The sequence below is a fragment of the Harpia harpyja genome, chromosome 2 (genome assembly GCF_026419915.1).
Source record: "Harpia harpyja isolate bHarHar1 chromosome 2, bHarHar1 primary haplotype, whole genome shotgun sequence".
In the NCBI taxonomy this organism is placed as follows: Eukaryota; Metazoa; Chordata; class Aves; order Accipitriformes; family Accipitridae; genus Harpia; species Harpia harpyja.
Genome location: NC_068941.1, coordinates 87282324 through 87300952, shown reverse-complemented (window position 1 = coordinate 87300952; position 18629 = coordinate 87282324). Strand labels below are relative to the sequence as shown.

Sequence of the window (18629 nt, the reverse complement as noted above, 5' to 3'; positions counted from 1 at the left end):
TCTCTTGGGTGGATCAAGAGATCCGCCACCTTTGTGAACACACACCTGCAGCACCGTTTTTACACCTGTATCACTAAGAATTCCCCTGCAGCCCTGACCGAGGGACATGACCTCCTGCAGGGACCCTCTCAATAGCAACCGAGAGGGATGGAGACACTTTGGCAACCCTCCAAGCCATCTTAACATGCTCGTGGACCCAAGGGGGAAAACGCTTACACAGCCACCGGGTTTGTCAGCCTCTTTGGAGCCTCCGCCGAGGAGGGGACAGGAGAGCCGCTCTTCTTCTACACACCAGAGGAGACAAGCAAGAGGAGATGCCCTTAGAGACTGGGTTGCAGAGTCAGACAAGGCTGCAAGCTGCCCATCCCATGCCTCCTTCAATCATGTTTTAAGATATGAGAAAGGATGATCATGCCTTTTAAGTTACTCACCTCCCAGAAGAGCAGAGATTCATCTTAACCCTTACAAAGCTGCCTTTGTATGTCAGCTAGACCGTGCCTCAGTTTCCCTTTGTAACAGTACCTCTTTTGTGCATTTTATTTGTTTGGATGTTGGATTCTGGGGGACCAGACCTGCCTGCTCAGCACAGCAAGAGCTGAAGTACAGCCCCAGACCAGGCACTGCTGCACCGCAGACTAATGGCTGGGTCACAGATTTCACCTCCAGGTACCTACTGGAGTCAAAAAAAAAAAAAAAAAACTCGTACACAACCACTGCAGATCAAGCCAGGTATAGAAAAGATAATAGATGAATTGGCTGAATATTTTTTTCTAAAAGGCAGTGCTATGTAAGAGATTCCCCCACAGCCCCACGGGAAATGTCTGTAGCCTGCTCTAGATGAGCTCGCCAACCCATGCAGACTTTCAGAGCCCAGCAGTGGACTGAAATTCAAATCCACCCATTACACAGCAATATGCATACACTGAATTTCTCAAATAGTTAAAATGATGGAAAAATTTGGGATCTACAAATTAAGCTGTTGGAGGCCACTGCCCGGTAGAAAGATTTTGAAGGACCGAGTGAAGAAGAACCAGTCTTCCAGTTAGCCAAGTATCTAAAAACAAACTGCTGCCATTGAGTCAACCAAAGATCCTGCCTGGCATTCCCACCCTGCCACCAGAATAAGAATGCAAATTGTACACGGCAACTGGGATTAAAAACATCTCTCTGTCTGTAGCCAAATAGGTTTAAAGTCTCCTCAAGAGAAAATCTTGAGGATTATCCATGCTTTCCAATTTATTATTAATTTCTAACTCATCTCCGTTCATCTCTAATTCATCATTCAGCCCTAGCATTAGGGTCTTCTAGGAGATGGACGTGAAGCTGCAGCATTTGGGCTGCCGCAGACAAATGCGCTACCCTTCTGATCTAGCAATGCAGAGGAACAAGGGAAGACTGTCTGTACTTCCAGTCAGAGACTAACTAAATATGTACATGTACAGCTGAGAGCGGGCCTAAAGTTATGCTTCTGAGCTTTCATACTCAAGAGTGGCCAGTTTGCAAGAGAGTGAAATCCAGAGGCTCTGAGATAAACCACGTGTTAAGCAACACTGGAAAACACATATGAATATATTTATTTTCAGGCTTCTCAAACATATCCATAAGAGATTCGCTTCTGGAACAAAAGGGAGATGCTTATCTGCTGGCATGATAAAAACATTATTCAAATTGTAAAGCAGCAGGAAAGTTTTGCATGCTGTCCTGCCAGACGCTATCACGAGAAAAATTTATGGTACCTCAAAACCTTCAGGTTGAGAGCCAGAATATCCCCGTGCTGTGCGTGCGGTGCCTGGAACAAGAGGCTGCCCTTTCCCAGAGCGCTGCTGGAATCTTTATAAACCACTAAAATTCTTTTTCTTTTTTTTTTTTTAATTAAAAAAAACCCAAACCCTGTTCTTCATATTTCTCTTCTTACTCAGCAAGATTTATTTACTTGAGGGTTTCTGCCTTCTAGAAACCTCTAATGGCACCATGACTGTAATATCTGTCCCTTCTGCCCCCCAGGTTTAGCTCCGTCTGTCGGGCCACCTTGCCACCAGCAGCCAGACCCGAGTTGCCTTCCTGGCTTTTCTTCCACTAACCTATTTCACTGTATAGGTGGGTCGCTTCTTCCTCCAGATACCTCCATTTCTTCTCCTCCCCCTGGTCAGGGGCTGGGGCTGCACAGCGTGTAGCAGAGCCTTTCGCAGATGGAGAAAGCATGGCTATGGCCAGTGTCGTTCTACATTAAGTGGACTGACCTCCAGGTCAATGCAGGTCCTCCCTTTCCTTTTTTGTTTAAAGAAAGATGAGTAAACAGAAAACCCTCCCCAGATTTGCCAAGACCTCTCTTGAGATCACATCATCGGTTATCACTTCAGTGCTCACCTGAAAGCTCACAAGGGCAAACCTGCTATTTCAAAGGGTGAAGTAAGAGATGCCCAACTGGGAGCAAGCAGGACTTCAAGCTGGTTGCAATGCGCATTGAGGCTAGGAACAGATTTCCTGGCTGCGGAATGCTCTCTGACATGTACCATGACGTAATTTACTAACACAAATTAGTAATATCAGCCCTTAGCCAGCCGCAGTTTGTGAATGAAGTGTTTGAAATCCCCAGAGTATGAATTGAGATACTAACTCTAAAAATGCAAGCAAGGGATGGACCCCACACAGTCCCAGGGATTAAAGGAGGATCTGCTTCTCAGTTTGCAAGTTCACCACTATGGCTGAACCACTTAGTTGCAGCTATTATGAGCATTCCCAAGGGCAGCAATGCTCCAGAAAAGCCCCAGAGCTGCCTAGTTCATCCCATTCATATCATCTCTGATCACTGCTCTTCCTACCACCGGGTCAACCAAAGTTAAAGATGAGCCTGCGTGAGCACACCAGACCATACACTGTAAATAACAGACACAGAAGATGACACACTAGATGCATGAGCCAGGACGGTTGGGTATCAGTTTTGGGGAAACCCTCTACAAGTTGCCTTCTCATCAGAAGGTCCCCAACTCCTTGGAGGAGAACACCTGAGCACAGACCCAGGGAGACATCCTGCCTTCAGCAGTTAAACCAGAAATGTCTGCTGCTCTCTGCAGCCCCAGAGCAAGGTCACTGCTGACGGGGTGGAGACCAAAGTGAGCTAAACCCCTGGGTTTTAGATCATCAGAACAATCATAACTCGGAGAGATTATTTCGAAACATCAGGCGTGATATGGGAAGGCAGTCATCCCAAGGGGGGCTGGTTCAACCACAGAGCAATCCAGTGTTGATTGATTCACTGCTCATACCTGAATCAAGGTTTCCTGTCACCTATTACTTAACTCAGATACACAAAACCGACAAGCTTGAACACGCCAAACTCTGTTTTTAAGACTGGTATGCTGCCGCAGCACCTCTGCAATCAGCCTCTAACATGCTTTTATCGATCTAGCTTAGAGTGTCAAACAGCGTTTTGGACCCCCAAGTTATGAATACAGGTCTTAGAACTCCCTGTCTAACCCTGCAGGCAGGTAGCATCCATCCATCAGCCAAGGTTTCTAGCAGTCGAGCATCCAGACACTGGGAAGCCCGTCTCACTCACGGTCTCCTGCCAGCTGGGATTTCCAGGCTAGACATCCCCCATTTCCACTGCCTCCAGGGCTCAGTCTGAAGAGACGTTCATGCAGCACTCTGGAAAACGAGGACACGGCCTTGTTGCTCACCAGCCCCACCAGCAGAACCAATAAACCTACCAGTGCCAAGGAAGGCGGCTACGGGACGGGCAGGGGCGATCCTGCCTGCAGTACCTTTGCACTGTAGTTCATCTCATGCTTCCCAGGTAAACACCGGGGAAGCCAGGAAGGATGCCTGCACCTCCCCTTCTTCAAACACGCAGTGATTTGGGGGAGGGAAGGAATTTGGCTGGCTTCCCTTCGCTACGCAAAGGAAGGGAGAACAGGGATGTCTTCCCGGAAGGACCAGAAAATAGCCGTGGCTTGAGTTAGACTGTGGGGCAGGATGTGGAAGTCCTTGTTACGGCAATAAAAAGGACTCAAGTACTTGGCCGGGGCGCCAGGAATATACCAACACGCCAGCCTGGCTCAGAAGCAGCTTTCCCCATCAGCACGGTGGGAACATTTTTGTTTATTTGTGTTAGCCAAAAAGGAAGGAGGTGGTGGTCCGTTCCCCTTCACCATGGATGTCCTCAGCTCCCTGCAGCAGCAGCAGGCTTAAAACTGGTGACACCTACATCTCTTGCCCCCTCCTACCAACCTGCAATGTTTGGTCTCAGGTACAGGTTTTGATTTTGCTTTAGAGGAGGGATGGCATGGCACGACCTGACTCACGCAGGAGAGGCAGAGGTTATGCTCTTGTCTACTCTTCTGAAGTCAGAGAACTCTTGTTTTCCATCCCAGGTCCAAATTAGTACTAATTATTCCACGCAAAATGGAGTTGCTTCAATAGGAAGGAATTAGGACAACAAATTATTCTGGAATAAAGAGGACTCGCTGCCTAAGCAAGCAATCTATTTGCACATGGAATAGAAGGGGCGTTCTCCCACACAAGTTTTGGGGAAAAAGCAGTACCCACTCCATTTTTTTTAAATTTCTAACCGCCACGGCTGTTACAGTAGCCACCAGGATTTCCTACATGACCAACACGCCAAAACCCAACCCACACTCAGTTGTTTCGACTTCCACCATCAAAACGGCAGCCACCATAAACACAGCAGTACCATATGTGTAACCACAGCAAAAGCGGGTTTAACGGCCACGGCTGATGCTTTCAGTTAGGCGAGTTTTCACTTGGGGCAGGGAGGGAAGGGGGGCACAGGCATGCACCCTCCTGCAGCCTAAAGCGGGGTTTCCCACGACAGAGACACAACCCTCAAATTTAGTTGAGTCCCCGTAGTCCCACCGGAGTCACACGTCCTCCACTTCCCAACCTCAAACTGGCTCAACACCAACCTGCAGGACACACACAGCCCCACCTACTGCAGTTGTACAGCGTGCGGTTAGATTTAGTCCCACAGGACACACGGTGGTAGAGATGGATTACTTGTGTGCCCTGATGTGTTCCCCGCCATCACCTCCTCCCCGCACGAACACAGTGGCACCCAACCCGGAGGGGCAGCCCCCACCTTGCTGTACTACAAAACATCTTACCTGAAAAAAAAAAAACAAATCCCACACGGGTCAACGTAGGGCAGACATGGGAAGCAGCACCGCCGTCAAAAGGGTTTCCAGAGCCACGCTGGAGACACGGATGAAATTCAAGGTCTCCTGAAGACATTAGCCAGAGTAAAGTAGGAAGGAGCCAGCTCCGGACTCGTGGCTGGGCAGATGTACACGACAGTGACGACGTCTGCCAAGGCCAAGACACGTTTCCCACGAGCTTTGGCTACACACATGAGTTTCAAGCACTGCCAGGTACTACGGCTTACAGTACAGTCACGTGAGTTGTATCAGAGAAAAAGGCTTTCCAGCGTTTTTTGTGAGTTTAATGAGAAGAAAGCACTTGTGATAAAAGCCACTCTACCCACTTACAAAAGCTAGAGACTTCAGGAAGAACAGGATCAGGCCAGCCTCTAGCGATATCCAGGACCAGCTGCTCCTGAGGAAGATGCAAGAAATCATTCTGGACAGTTCGGGAATCGCTGCTTATCGGTAAATCTCTTCCTAAGCCCTTCAGATAGTGATTAAGCACAATGGTTCATACCCCATATATTAAATATTAATCCTCCCTAATGTGACTGCCGATGTTCCGGTTATCCGATTCAGATAACCGCACACCCCCAACAGCCCGTTCCTTTTCCACCCCAAACCACGTAAACACAATGTACAAAACCCAGCAGCATGTTGCGATCCCGCTAGAGGAGAGCTGGTGATATTCTCCTCGGCCTCCAAGCCTGGAAGTAAAATAGCTGGATCTCACCAAAAGCAGGAGGGAAAGAGTTAAGAGCAGGGAGATGAATCAGCCCACTGCTATAAATGCGGACATTTCCTACCTCTTCACTCTAGTGTTTCTTCCTGTCCGCAGGCTTTGGAGATGCTTACGGACCTGGTCGCATTCAAATGATTTCCACCGCGACAGGAAAGCCCGGGGATTTGTTTTATTTCAAGAGGAAAACACGATTTGTGAATGAGACCAGAAAGCAGCCGTGAGGGCTGACCTCCTTCTCATATAACACCACGAATAAAGTACCAGCCAGCAGCTTGCGTATCTGCTGTACTACTCCTAACCCTACGGGTGCTCTGTTCTACCTGAAATAACCCACCCCACGCTCCCCAGCGTTTCAAGGCATCAGGCAGACCACGACCGCGCAACCGTGGCTCAGCACTGCCCTACCCAAAGCGGTTACAGCAGACCTGCAGGCCGAGCACAGCAGAGGTCACGCAACCTGCGCCCTTCCCACCGGATTGGGATCTGCCGTTCTGCTGCAAACACAGAGGGTTGGAGGAGAACAGATGTAGGTCGGCGGCGGGAGGAGACGGGGAGAGAGGGAATTCAAACTACTCTTCCACAAGGATGTTGATGTTGGACTGGGACCAATATCACGGATCCGCGCAAAGCATCAGTTATTTGAGAGTGACATTTCAGAAAAGCAGAGCTATGTATCCCATTAGCTTGAAAACAATACAGCCGCACCAACGCCAGGACAGCAATGCCCCTGGAAACGGGAAACATCTATTTTCAGCACCTCCCAGTATTCCCCCACTGCTTTAGCAAACTGTTTTTATAAAGATCAGTCAAAAGCCCTGGAGCTTCCCACAGACACCTCCCCAAAAAGCTCTCCAGCAGGGATGGAGAGGAACACGTGGAGGGGGAACGGGGCAGCGCCCATTTTCTCCCCAGCACAGACACCCAGTCTGTCTCGCGCAGCATCCCCGGGTCCCAGCGAAGCTGTGGTCCGTGCCCCCCCCCCGCCCCCCAAAATGTCCTGGCTCTTCACCTTGGCCACAGCAGAAGTCATTGGGGGAGCTGGCTGTGCTGTGACCATCCCTGGGGTCCTATACCTCATCATCAAGCCGGTTTCCCAACCTCACCGTGGGAATAACGGCATGAGTTTGCATCTGATTCTTGATGGAGGGAGACATAAATCCTCCTTGCAAACGCAGCAGCTCCCTGCATCGGCTGCAGCCACCCCATGCACCTCCTTTCCTGCCACCAGCTGCTGCAGCAACAGGAATTAAAATAAAGAAAGATGAAAAACTCCTGTTGGGGCTGCAGCTTTATTTGCCCACACCCCTTTCATTTCTAGAAGTCCTTGTATAGGACAGGAAGAATCGCTAAATATTTTCAAAGCATCCTGCATGCTCACAGCAAGTTCCCCCAGCCACGGACAGGCAGAGAAGGGATGACTAATTTTTTTAGCGTAATAGGCTGCGGAGAGCGTCCTGCGAACAAGCAAAGTAAATTCCTGAGGCTCTCGGCAAGGACCGCGCTGCTCCTTGCGAAACTTCCCAGCTGGAACCTCACAGCCGAAAAGCCAGAAAACATCGTTTTTCCCTCCTCCAACAAACAGGGTCTGGGATTCCTTTCACGACAGTATTTGGATTTTAATGTCAGTCCATATTTAGCAGGAGGAAAAAAAGCCTCCCTTCCTTCCTGTCACATTTTCCACCCCTGATGACATCCAAGATCAGAAATAAGCAAGCGCTGGCCGAGGAGGGAGGACGCATCTACCCTAGCGTGGGAGAGCCCGGAGCGTGGCAGCCCGTACGTTCCCATTTGGGATGCGCGGAGACACCGGCGAGGAGGGGACACGGCCCTTGGACCTCGTGGCGAGGATGGGCGTCCCCTCCAACGCTCCGTCTTGGAGCATCTCCCCGAGGGACGGCGCAGGTCGGCAGCCAGGCCATCAGCTTAACAAGGCTGGTGTACCCCCCCCCCCCCCAAAAAGAAGCCTTACGTCCCCAGCACGGGCCAAAAGCTGCCGAGGAGGCTGTGGGTCGGGCCGAGCGGGGCTGGTGGGTTGCTCACTCACAGCAGGGTTCTGCGTGCCGGTGTCCACGGAGCTCGGCGATCCTGCGGCAGGGAGAGGCGAGCCGTGGCGGGGAGGAGATGGCTGGCGATCTTGGGAGTGGGGTGGGTGGGGGGGTGTCTGACTGCAGCCCGGCGACGTGCCCTCTCCGCCCGGTGCTGGAGCGAGGGGTCCCCAGCTCGGCCCCCCAGGGCCGCGGGGAAGGAGGGGAGCGTGGGCCGCTGCAGACCCACGTGTGGAAGTTCACGTGCCCGACCCACGATGCACTTTTTATTCTTCCTTCTTCTTCAAAAAGCATAATAAAACTCACGTGGGGGGGGGGGGGGGAGGCGAGCGAGGCGGGACCACACGGCAGCCCGGGCCGGGCCCCACGCAGAGGCCGCGGACACGCGTGGGTACCGCCCGCAGAGGCCCCGCCTGGCGCCCCCCCCCCCCGCGTCGCCATAACAACCCCGGGCCCGTCTCCGTCGCCTCCCCCCGCCCCCCCCCCCCCCGGCCGGGCGGTCGCTCACCTGCGGCGCCGGGCCCGCTCCTTCTCCCTCGCTGTCTCTCGCCGCCGCCCGAAGGCTCCGGTACGACGACGACGGCGACCGGCCGCGACCATGGACGCCGCGCCGGGAGAGGGCGCGGGGGGGGGGGGGTGGGGGGGTCGGGGGAAAAGGGGAAGAAGGGGGTGGGTAGAGGGGGGGAAAAGTGGGAAAAGAAGGGAAAGGGAAGGGGAAGGGGAAGGGGGGGGAGGCACCGCCGTCCCTCAGCGCCCCAGCCGCGGGGCTGCCGGCCCTCAGCGGTGCCCCCGCAGCCGCCCGCCCGCTCCTGCCGCCGCCGCCGCCGCCGTTGCCGCCATGGTGCGGCTCGCGCGCAGGGCGGGCTCCGCTGACAGGGCCGGGCCGGGGCGGGGCGGCCACAGCGGGATCCCTCCGCCGGCTCGGCCGGGGCGGGGGGCGGGGAACGTTCCCGTTCCGCTGCTGCCACCTGCCGGCGCCGGGAGGCGGGCCCGTTCCCCTTGTTCCGTTCTCGTTCCGTTCCGTCCCGCCACCGTGGGGTGAAAGCCGGGATGCGGCCGCGGGGAGGAGAAGGCGGGCGTACCTCCTCCGTCTTCCTCACAGCGCCTCATCACCGCGACGGGCGTGCGCGGCGCCCAATCAGCGGCGGACACGGACGGGGTGGGCGGGCTCGGAGCCGTCGCCGGAGTGCGCGGCGGAGGCGGCCACGGTAGGCGGCGGGCGCAAGGTAGGCGGTTTGGGGCCCGGGCCCCGCCGAGCAGAGACCTCCGGGGGGGGGTCTGTCACGTTTAACTGCGAGCACAAAGTGTTCCCAGCGCTCCCCTGGGAGCGGGGAGGCCGAACGGCGGCGGTGGTGGCGTGGGGGGGGCCCGGTGGAGAGGCCAGGCAGGGTCCCGCCGCAGCCTGCCCCTCCCGGGCCGCCGTTATCGCGGGGGAAGGAGGTTTTCTTCCCTTTCCCTCCGCTATCCTTTTCCATCGGCGAGAAGCCGCGTCTCCCGGGGCCTAAAGCAGGCTCCCAGCCTCGGCCTCCTTCGCCCAGCGTGACCCTGCGCCGCCACGAAAAACCCCCGGGGCTGGGATCCACCCGGCCGCAAAGCGGACGGGAATAAGCGCGGGCCGGGCGATGGCAGACGGGAGCTAGGCTTGTGAAAGCAAGGCCGAGAGCTGAACTTTAACCTGAGTGTTTTTTCTTTGCTTGTTTTCCACCCAGGATTTCCCCCTGCGCCGATTGCTGCGGCGAGGTTGAGCGGCTGTGCCTAGGGCCCAGGCTCCCATGGAGAAGCCCAGGCCCCTATGGAGAAGCCCAGGCCCCTATAGAATAGCCTAGGCCCCTATGGAGAAGCCCAGGCTCCTATAGAATAGCCCAGGCCTCTGTAGAAAAGCCAAGCATTACCAGCAGCCCTCCGCTCACGTTCAGTCTCTCTCTCTTTCTCGGCAGGGGCTGAGCCAGGATGGGTTTTGCCGAAGACAAAGTGTATGACTACATTTTGAAAAACCTCAAGAATTTCAGGAACATCCGTGTGGCATCACTGGCCGATTCCCTGAGCTGCCTGACCGACGCCGACAGAGTAATTCCCTGTTTTCCCAAGTCCTGCTGGGCTCCTTCCCCAGCGCAGAGCTCAGGCAATGTACAGCTGCCTTACCTCTAAGCCAGACCCTCTCTTAGATGCCCTGTGTGTTTTATTTAGGATGAACTTCACACCCGGGAGGAAATGCGGGGGAGCCAGGCGACCGTCTATAAGTTTTACCAGCACCTGAAGTGCCGGCAGGGCTGGGTGCCGGATCTCATCGACGCGCTGCGCCAGAACAACGCGGGGCACCTGGCCGATGAGCTGCAGCGCGTATATGACAGCTGGCAAGCCCGTATGTAGCCTTGCCGTCCCTGGGTGCTGCCCCGGGGGTCTGGTGGAGATGGGGACCTGAACCGCGTCTCCTGGTGTCCACCAAGCAGCTGGCCTCTCTCCCTGCCCTGGCTTCCCAGGGGGTCTGGGGGTGTCCTTGGGGTGTCCCCAGAGATGTCCCTCACCCCGGTGATGTGCCTGAGGAAGGTGGGTTCCTTATTCGAGGGTGCTTGGGTTGGCGGTGGGCTAGGTTTCTCACCTGGAGTAGAGATGAAAAGATAAATGAAGGGGTGCTGTGGGCTTGGCCAGTGTGGGGACAGAGCAGGGGCACGTGAGGGGCTGCCTCGGCCCTGTGCTCATCCTCTGCCTCCTTGGCTTTTCCCCCCACGTCCCTGCTCATGAACTGCCTTGGCTCCTCCAGGTTCCCCGGCTCCTGCCGCCGCCTTCTTCCCTCCGGCGGCCAGCGATGCCCGTCCCGATGTCTCCTCCGTTGGTCCCCAGACGCCATCCCCAGGGCCGAACCCTGCTCCAGGCGCCCCGTTGACTGAGCAGTCGTGCCGAGACCTGCCCGCTGGTAGCCGTCCGCTTCTCCTGCCCAGTGCTGCCACCGCCACGAGCACGGACCTGGATGCCAGGGCCCCGGTGCAGGAATCGGTGAGCAGGGCACTCATCAGATGGGGACACAAAGGTCCCTTTTGGACCGGAGTGTTGGTGCTGTGGGGTGTGGGGAGCCCATGGTAGGGCCACGCTCATTCATGGACACCCCAAGCAGCCTCTGACTGCTGATCTCTGCTGCGTGCTTGCCGTGTCTGGCATCTGATAGCCTATATACAGCCCTATAACTGCTCCTCTCTCCTGCTTCCCCTCCATGGATGGGAGTGCAGGGTCCACTCTGTTAGTCCGGGCTCTCCTCCACAGCCCCTGACCCCGTGCAAACCTGCGAGCTGTGTGGTGGGTGCTGAGGAGAGACCCCCTCATTGCCAGGCTTGTGTAGGTCACTGGGTGAGGGTTTGGGGCACCCCGGTGGTCCCAGACCCCATCATCCTGGCACAGCAATTTAACGCAGGTCATTTCTTTCCAGCTCCCCAAAAACCTGGAGCAAGAGAGTCTCCAGCCGCCTCCTCTTGGGAGCGCGGTCCGTGATGGAGCGAGCAATGGGCACAGCGGAGAGGGGCATTTCCCACACCCCATCGAGGTCACGCAGGTGGCAGCGGGGACCCCCGGGGCAGCCAGCGTGGCCATGCCATCGACTGCCCCCCCTGAGCGGGGCCGGGACTGGCTGAGCCGCCAGCAGCACCCGGTGTGTGTGGACAACGGGTGTTTTGGGAACGCCAACCACCTGCACCGTGGCGCGCCAGGCTTGGGTCTGGGCAGGTGTCTTCCGCCGAGGGATGCGGGCTCTGCTCGCAGCCCCGAGCAGCCCAGGAACGAGCCCGAAGAGGACTTTTATGCCTCCACTGAGTCACCCCCAAGGCTGGAGGAGACTGCTCGCAGTGGGGGGCCGCAGCCCCCAGACTCACTGCCAAAAAAACAGGTTGTGCCTGGCTCCAAGCATGGTGAGCCCCCGGGCAGCTTTGTGGATGTGCGCAGCCCCCTCCTCATACAGCAGCAGTTTGATGCGGAGCAGAAGCGGGTCGGGAAGCTGCGAGAGGACAGAGGAGATGGAGGTAGGTTTCCTTCCTGGCAATTCTGTGTAGCCACCGTGCCAACAGGGAACAGGGTTGAAGGTGCTGCAGGACGCCCGTCCTGCTTGATGGTGAGGATGGAGAGTGGCAGAGAAGGTGCGGGCATGGGGTACAGCCCTGCCGGGAGGCCATGGGGACCCTCCCAAAGAACAGTGGTAGCTGTGGCTGTTGGTACAGGACAGCCCAAGGTTGCGTCTGCCTTTGTGACCCATGAGCACTCATAGAGGTGTAGAGAACAGCTCTCTGCTGTCCTCACCCATCTCCTCTCCCATCTCCTGGGCCGCAGTGACCTCCTCCAGGCAGGGAGCGAGGTTGGGTTGTGCAGAAATCCAGCCTGGCTGCTTGTTTTCCCCTGGTTTTCCCTCCAGTAGTTGTTGCTCGTTGTATTTTGGCACAACATCCTGACCAGGACTTGGCAGAGGCACTTGCTTCATTTCCGATGTAAAATGACCCAGTTAAATGCCTCTGCGTCCCCATTTCAGCAACCTGGGGTCACCCTGCTCTCGAAGGGAGGAACAGATTGGGGGTGCTGGCTTGGCTGGTGCCATCTGGCTTACCTGCCAGGAGAGCTCATGTGCCACGGCAGAGCCAGGGCCACATGGGCAGCACGTAGTGGTGCTGGGTCCTCTCCTCGTCTGACCTTCTCAGCTCTGGGCTCTGCTGTGGCTCGGGTCCCTCGCCCGTGTCCTGGACTTGCCCCAGGCTGCAGTCGCCGCTGCTGTGCAAATTAACACGGATTTGTGAGGAAAAAGATGAAAACCTGTAAATGCAGGCACACAACCTGCCGTGGAAGTGGGAGTATCCTGTTGCAGCACCTTGGGGAAGAGCAAAACTCACCTTTTAGGTCTCCTGGTTAATGCAATACATTTTGTTTTCTCCCTGGCAGACACTCAGATGGAAACAACCACTGCAGTCACTACCCCTGCATCCAGAGATGCTGCCCCATCGTGGGACACCTCCCTGAAGCCTCCTGTACAAGAGAGCAAACTGCCCGCTGGGGAGACGGCCAGCAGCACCCCCTCCATGCTGACGAAGGAGAAAGTAGGTGACCTTTCCCGTTGCCATTTGCATTTCATTCACGTCCTTGCGAACTCCCCCTGGTTGGGAGATTTTGTGCTGCAGTGTAAGATTTTCTGAGCTGGTGGCGAGTTTATTCAGGGCTTTTTTCCCCCACTATGTTCGTGTCCCCACCCGGATGCTATATTTTGGAGCATGGGAGAAGGGAACCAAGGTTTTCTGGGCTTTGACTCCTTATTTCCTCTCATTGACTTGCTAGTCAGTCTCCTGGCTTCCAGGTGTCTGCTTCCATCCCTCTCCTCACTGTTTGTCTCCCCCTCCTTTCTTCCCATATTCCGCCCGAATCCCAAAGGCTCCCTGGAGCCCCAGTACCTCCCTGCCCCACTCCCTCTCCCAGCCCTGGGAGTTACCTGTGAGCCAACCTCGCTGTTAGTGGCTGGAGATGTGGTGGTTAGTGCAGAATTGGGCTTATTGTGTGACGTGGGTGCCCGAGACCAGGCCAAATGGGTGCTCCCCGTAGCACCCAGCCCCTCTCGTTGTCTCCCAAAGGTGCTTCTGACCTCGGCGGACCCTCTCCCAACTGTTGCGGGAGGCTTTGAAGGCACCTCTGGGAGGACAGCATCCCCGGTGAGCTCTGCCACGAGCATCTGGGCATCTTGCAGCAACGTGGAGAGTGATGTGGAGCTCAGCAAGCCAGGCATCCTCCTCTCCACGGCTGGGGAGAGCCCAGAGACGGCCGGCAGATGCCAGAGCTCTCAGGGGCCCAGTGGCCCCTATTCTGGGGCGTCCAGTAGGCTCACCTTCAGCAGCGACCCACTCATGGTGAGCACAGATAGCTCGAGCTCAGGAGAAGTGCTCTCCAGAGTCTCCTTGGGATGCCCGGCTCCAGTGGCTCATGAAGACCCTGGGGGAGAGGAGGCAGCTGGAGCAAGCAGAGACTCCCGTCCGCCTCCGAGCTGGGACAGCACCTCCCTGGGCACCCACGAGGTCCGCGTGGAGCATTACCCCTGCGCCCAGCTCAGGGCAGACAACGACCTCCAAGATGGAGCCAGTCCCCTTGGAAATTCTCCAGTTTTTGACTCGAGCAGGGGCCATGACACTGCGACCAGCTCGTCTCAGGCCAAAGTCCCCCCAGGGGACAGCAACGGACCATCCCTGCCATACATCATTCCAGCTGTGGGCATCGCTGTGATTTCAGCTGTGGCGTTTCTGGTGTACGCTCGATTGCAGAAATAGCGCTGGAGTGGATGGGATGCCATGACCGTCACTCAGCCTGGGCGATTCCTCTTTCTAGCAGGAATTTGGCCAAGGCGTTTGAAGCCTGAAGAGCAGTGGGGGGGCACAGTAGGGGTGTTGTTAAATCTCTTTCTGGAAGGTTTTGCTGGAAGAGGCCTTGGTTGCATGATGCTGTTGGGTTTGGGTCTGTTCCCCCTCCGTTTCCCAGCCATCTTCTTGTCTGTAGCCTTCTCCTTTTACACCCATAGAGAAGGTCTCGTTCAGGGAGTGATCCTTTGAGTCAAAAAAGAAAGTCCTCTTGGCAGTCCTCCACGTCTTCCTTGTTTGGTCCCAAGAGGCCCCAGGGAAACATGTCCTGGTGGTCCAAAAGGTGACCCCCACCCCAGTCCCTCTGGACAGTGCAGTGAGGACAGATTTTGCAGACATCCTGTAAAGGCTCCTTATCTCGGCTTCAAAACATACCAGAGGGTCTGTGCAGCAGCCTTCACCAGGTACCTCATGTTGAATTTGCCTTACTTGGTGTCCCTGGCTCTGCTGCTGGGACCTTTGCTCATCTCTGCTGCTCCGTTCCACCAGTGCTGGGTGTGCAGGCAGGACCCCAGTGCAGTAAGTCACACTGCCTTCTGCTCATTCGTGACAAGAGACACTCCCGTGATGAGAACGCGCCAGGTCAGACCGTGTGCAAGCTGTCCCCTCTCCCAGGAGCTGTTGTCCCACTTCGGTGCTTTGCTTTGGAGCATCCTCCCTTCCTCCTGAGGGTCAGGGATGGGCTCTGGGGTCACTTCATGCAGCACTGACACCCTGGAGATGAAGCTGAGGGTCAGGAAAGAGCTGCATCTAACCAGCTTTCTCAAGGATCAACCTCATTTCACCCCCCTCCAGCCAGGGAAAGTGGGATTATGCTTTAAGAGGAACATTTCACACAATGCTAGCATTAAGTGGACTTGGTCCCACACAGGATTGTTGAGCATCTTTGATCTTCAGGCTGAATTTTTAGAGCCTGGCTAGGAGAGTGGATGTAGTTCTCGCTTTTCCCGATGCCTGGTGCTATGGGATAGGAATATAGGAAACTTGCGTCCAGGCTGGGACACAAATAGGGTTGACTCTGCACGCTGCAGGGAGGCCACATGCGGTGGTTGAGATGCTCTGGGTTATCTTGAAGGTCCCATTTAAAATTGCAGTCCGTAATTTCCCTGCTATCCCCAGGGATCAGCTCGGAATGTGAGGGGATTGGGCTGCAAGATTTCTAAGATAAAATCCTCAAACTCAGATAAATATCCCTGGCTCCCCCCTGCCCAGGGCAGCTTTTGGGAGCAGAAGCAGCCCTGCTCAGTCGCTGTTGGCACGCATTTCTAGCTCAAGGCGGAGTTCAGTGATCACCAACTGTGCTGCCCGCTTCTTCTGTTGCTGCGGCTGCAGGTTGTTCGCCATCTCATCTACTCCCTCCCAAAAGCACAGGGGCACAAAAGTAACAAAACTACTTTTTTGTAGTTAAACAGTTATTGCAGCTAGAGGATTCTTTTTTTTTTAACCTCTAAAGATGCCAGTGCAGGCTTTCAGGTGTTCCCACCCTGCCGTGATTTGCTGGGGGGCAACAGGGGGAGCTGTTGCAGGAGGCAGGACTGGGCAAAACATTTGGCGATCTGCTGGTGGATTTGCACAGCAGAAGGTTCGTGCCATGGGCTGGCATGGTTTGAACCCGGCGAGCCCACAAGGATGCCATGGGCTTTAAACTGTTGCAGCGGCCTGGTGCTGGTGGCCGGGCTGCACTCTTAATCCAGGCTGTTGCTTCTTCCCTGCTTTACTGTGGGCAGTAACTTATTCCTCCTGGATTCCTGCCGTTTGGCACAGCTTCCCAAAATACGACCTTCCTGCTGGCAGGGGAGCAGGAGGGAGATGAATGCCCCGGTGCCTGGCTGCAAAGTGCAGCCATCGTGCCCAGAGCTTGGCCTGCGCTGGGAAGGGTCCGTCAGCCCTGCGACAGGGCGAACGGCTGCTCCTCCCTCGTAACGCTTTCCCTTTGCCCAAAAATACAAGAAGTGCCTCCCTTAAATGATAAGGACAATAAATATGTGCAATAGTGAGGTGTTGGTTTTGATCTGACAGGGCTGCTCTCTAGGTGAACTTGAGGTGTTCATCGCTTGCTCAGTGCCCGGCGCTTTATCCGTCAGAGGAAGGGACAGTGCTTTTAAATACACTTGACTTCTGCTGACCCTATTTGAAGATAACGTGGTGACTTGTCCAAAATCTCTCGCAAGCAGGGAAGAGAACCCAGGATTCAGCAGTCCCCAGTAAGATGGTTTTTTTCCTCAGCTTTCGTAATTTTGTCAGTGAGGGCTTTGTAGAGACCTGTCACCTCCCTGTGAAAGCTGCAGTTTTGGGCACTAAGAATTGCTCTTTATTTGCAGTGGGTAAGGAAATGTCCCCAAATCCTTTCACCTTGTTAAAAGGCTCGTGTTTACTACTGAATATTGCACCAAAATAAAGCAGAATACGTATCGTAAAGCAGAGTATGTGAGCCTGCATAACTACACTGCAGAATCCATCCCGAAATTCATTAATGAGAGGGGGCGCGTGCCTTCTCCACGCGCTTTCTGCATGATTCAGAGGATGTCCATGAGATCCCAAACCAGCAGCATCCGTACCAAGGCGCTCTTCTCTGTTGCTTTACCTGCCTGCAAAATTCTTCACGTATTTTCCCACTCCTTTTTAGCAATGGCTTGTACGCTTTGCCTTTTCACATCAGACTGTTCTTATGAAACAGCTGGTTTATCACCACTTCAGACTCGATAAAAGCATACATTCAGTTTTCTGCTGTGAAGTGCCGGTATTTTCACAGTTGTGATGTAGCACTTTAAAAGCATAATCAGCAGGTGAACCTGCAGGAGGGAACTGTGTCCCTGCACATCTTTTAAAAAAAGAAAGCCTTTTACTAACTGTATAATAAAATTGTTTGCCACTTCGCACTCAACTTATGAGGTTGCCATGTGTATTTGTAAGATGAGGGGGATGCATCTCAGCTTTTGAAGCCTCTGTGGAACAAGGAAAGTTTTCCCACAGAAGTTGGCTGGAGAATTAAATCACCTAACTTACCTGCTTAGGGAGTGGAGGCTGCAAAGAAGAATCCAAACAGCCCTCCTCTGCTTTTCTGGGGGGGCTTGCAGCAGTTCATGCACCTTGGTTTTCCTATTTAAGACAGGTGCTTTTAGAAAAGGCTGTTTGTAGAACTTTTGCCATATACAATTCCAAGCAAACTCCATCCATGGGAGTTGAACGGTTTCCCTTGCTGTGGAGCTGCATTTGGATTTCTTGGAGAACCCTTGCCTGTGTATTGAGGAGCATCTGCCAGAAATTCGGCTTCCTCGCCTCTTCCTCCTCCTTGGCCTGCCCCTGCGCAGCCAGTTCTGGTAAGACCCTTGCTTCGATCTTAGGAGTAGCATGCTGAGCATGTAGGGGTGACACCTCCTGTTCCAGCATCCCAGAGACTAGAGTTGACCTCCCAGGGTTCGGAGGTAGGTTCAGACAGTGCCAAGAACCACCGAATCTGCGGTCCTCTGGTGAAAGGGGCAGATAAACCCCTCTCTCTTGCTTACAGTGATGTCTGGATCTGTGCCAGGGTCTTGAGCGGGAGGTTTATGAAACCAGTGCTAGAGGAAATGCTTTGAAGGGCACTACTGGCACAGTGACACAGTGAGACTGAGGCCATCAGTCCGTATCAGGAAGAGGGGAACAAGATTTGGGGACAGTTTCCAGACCTTGTTTCGGAGTGAGCACAGGTCCTGGTCTAGAGGATGCCCACCATGGCAGGTCATAGGAAGCCCAGAGGGCAGGTTCGAGATGAAGTCGGGGAGGGTGTTTCTCAATGCAGCATATAGCTGAGCTGCGGAAGTCGTGTCCTCAGGATGTTGTGGTTGCCAAAGAGGAACTCGACCAAGTTCTGGAAAGAGAAATGCACCAAAGGCTTTTAAGCAAAAGTCCGAGCTGCAGAATATTTCGAGCTAGAAGAGTGTTTGGGAGCAATAGGGCTATAGGCAGCTGCGGCTGAGCAGTGGCAGGCTGGGAGGGAAGGGACTGGATGTAACCACATGCGCACCATAAGCAGATGTCTGCTGAGGTGGACAGTATGCACCAAGCCCAGCACACTGCTCACACTTCTTGATGATCCAGATTCTCCCAGATTGTCTGATTCAGTCAGATCCTGGGATCGTGCACAGAAAAAGGAGCTGGGCCACCTTTGCCCTGCTGGGATCAGCTCCGGCGTGCAGGCAGCAGCAGCGGTTGCTCCCCAGGTACCGCACCCCATCTGCTGAGCAGCTTTGGGCTTGGCCTGACCTGCAGAAAAGAGATACCAACGTCACCAAACCCGCTGCTGTGCCCGGCTCTGGCTCACCCTGCGCTGGCAAGG

The 18629-nt window shown here is 54.9% G+C and overlaps 2 protein-coding genes across 2 annotated transcripts in view; one reads left to right on the top strand and one right to left on the bottom strand.

Moving 5' to 3' along the window:
* Positions 1–8585, bottom strand: part of PTPRA (protein tyrosine phosphatase receptor type A) — a 128800-nt gene extending 120215 nt beyond the window's left edge. Inside the window, 1 exon segment of the mRNA XM_052780815.1 lies at positions 8455–8585. The gene's annotated coding sequence lies outside the window, so the exon portion shown is untranslated.
* A 716-nt stretch (positions 8586–9301) lies between these two features.
* MAVS (mitochondrial antiviral signaling protein) lies at positions 9302–17199 on the top strand. Its single transcript, XM_052780803.1, has 6 exons — positions 9302–10013; positions 10134–10308; positions 10708–10940; positions 11368–11953; positions 12858–13012; positions 13538–17199. Exons 1-6 carry the CDS (start codon positions 9897–9899, stop codon positions 14222–14224), a joined length of 1953 nt encoding a protein of 650 aa, XP_052636763.1. The 5' UTR covers positions 9302–9896; the 3' UTR covers positions 14225–17199.
* Positions 17200–18629: the final 1430 nt, after the last annotated feature.

Excerpts from the sequence above, each read along its gene's own strand:
- MAVS (XM_052780803.1), top strand. The coding sequence starts at position 9,897 with ATGGGTTTTGCCGAAGACAAAGTGTATGACTACATTTTGAAAAACCTC. Across the intron at positions 10,309-10,707 it reads ATATGACAGCTGGCAAGCCC|GTTCCCCGGCTCCTGCCGCC; the intron begins GTATGTAGCCTT and ends TGGCTCCTCCAG. Across the intron at positions 13,013-13,537 it reads CCATGCTGACGAAGGAGAAA|GTGCTTCTGACCTCGGCGGA; the intron begins GTAGGTGACCTT and ends TGTCTCCCAAAG.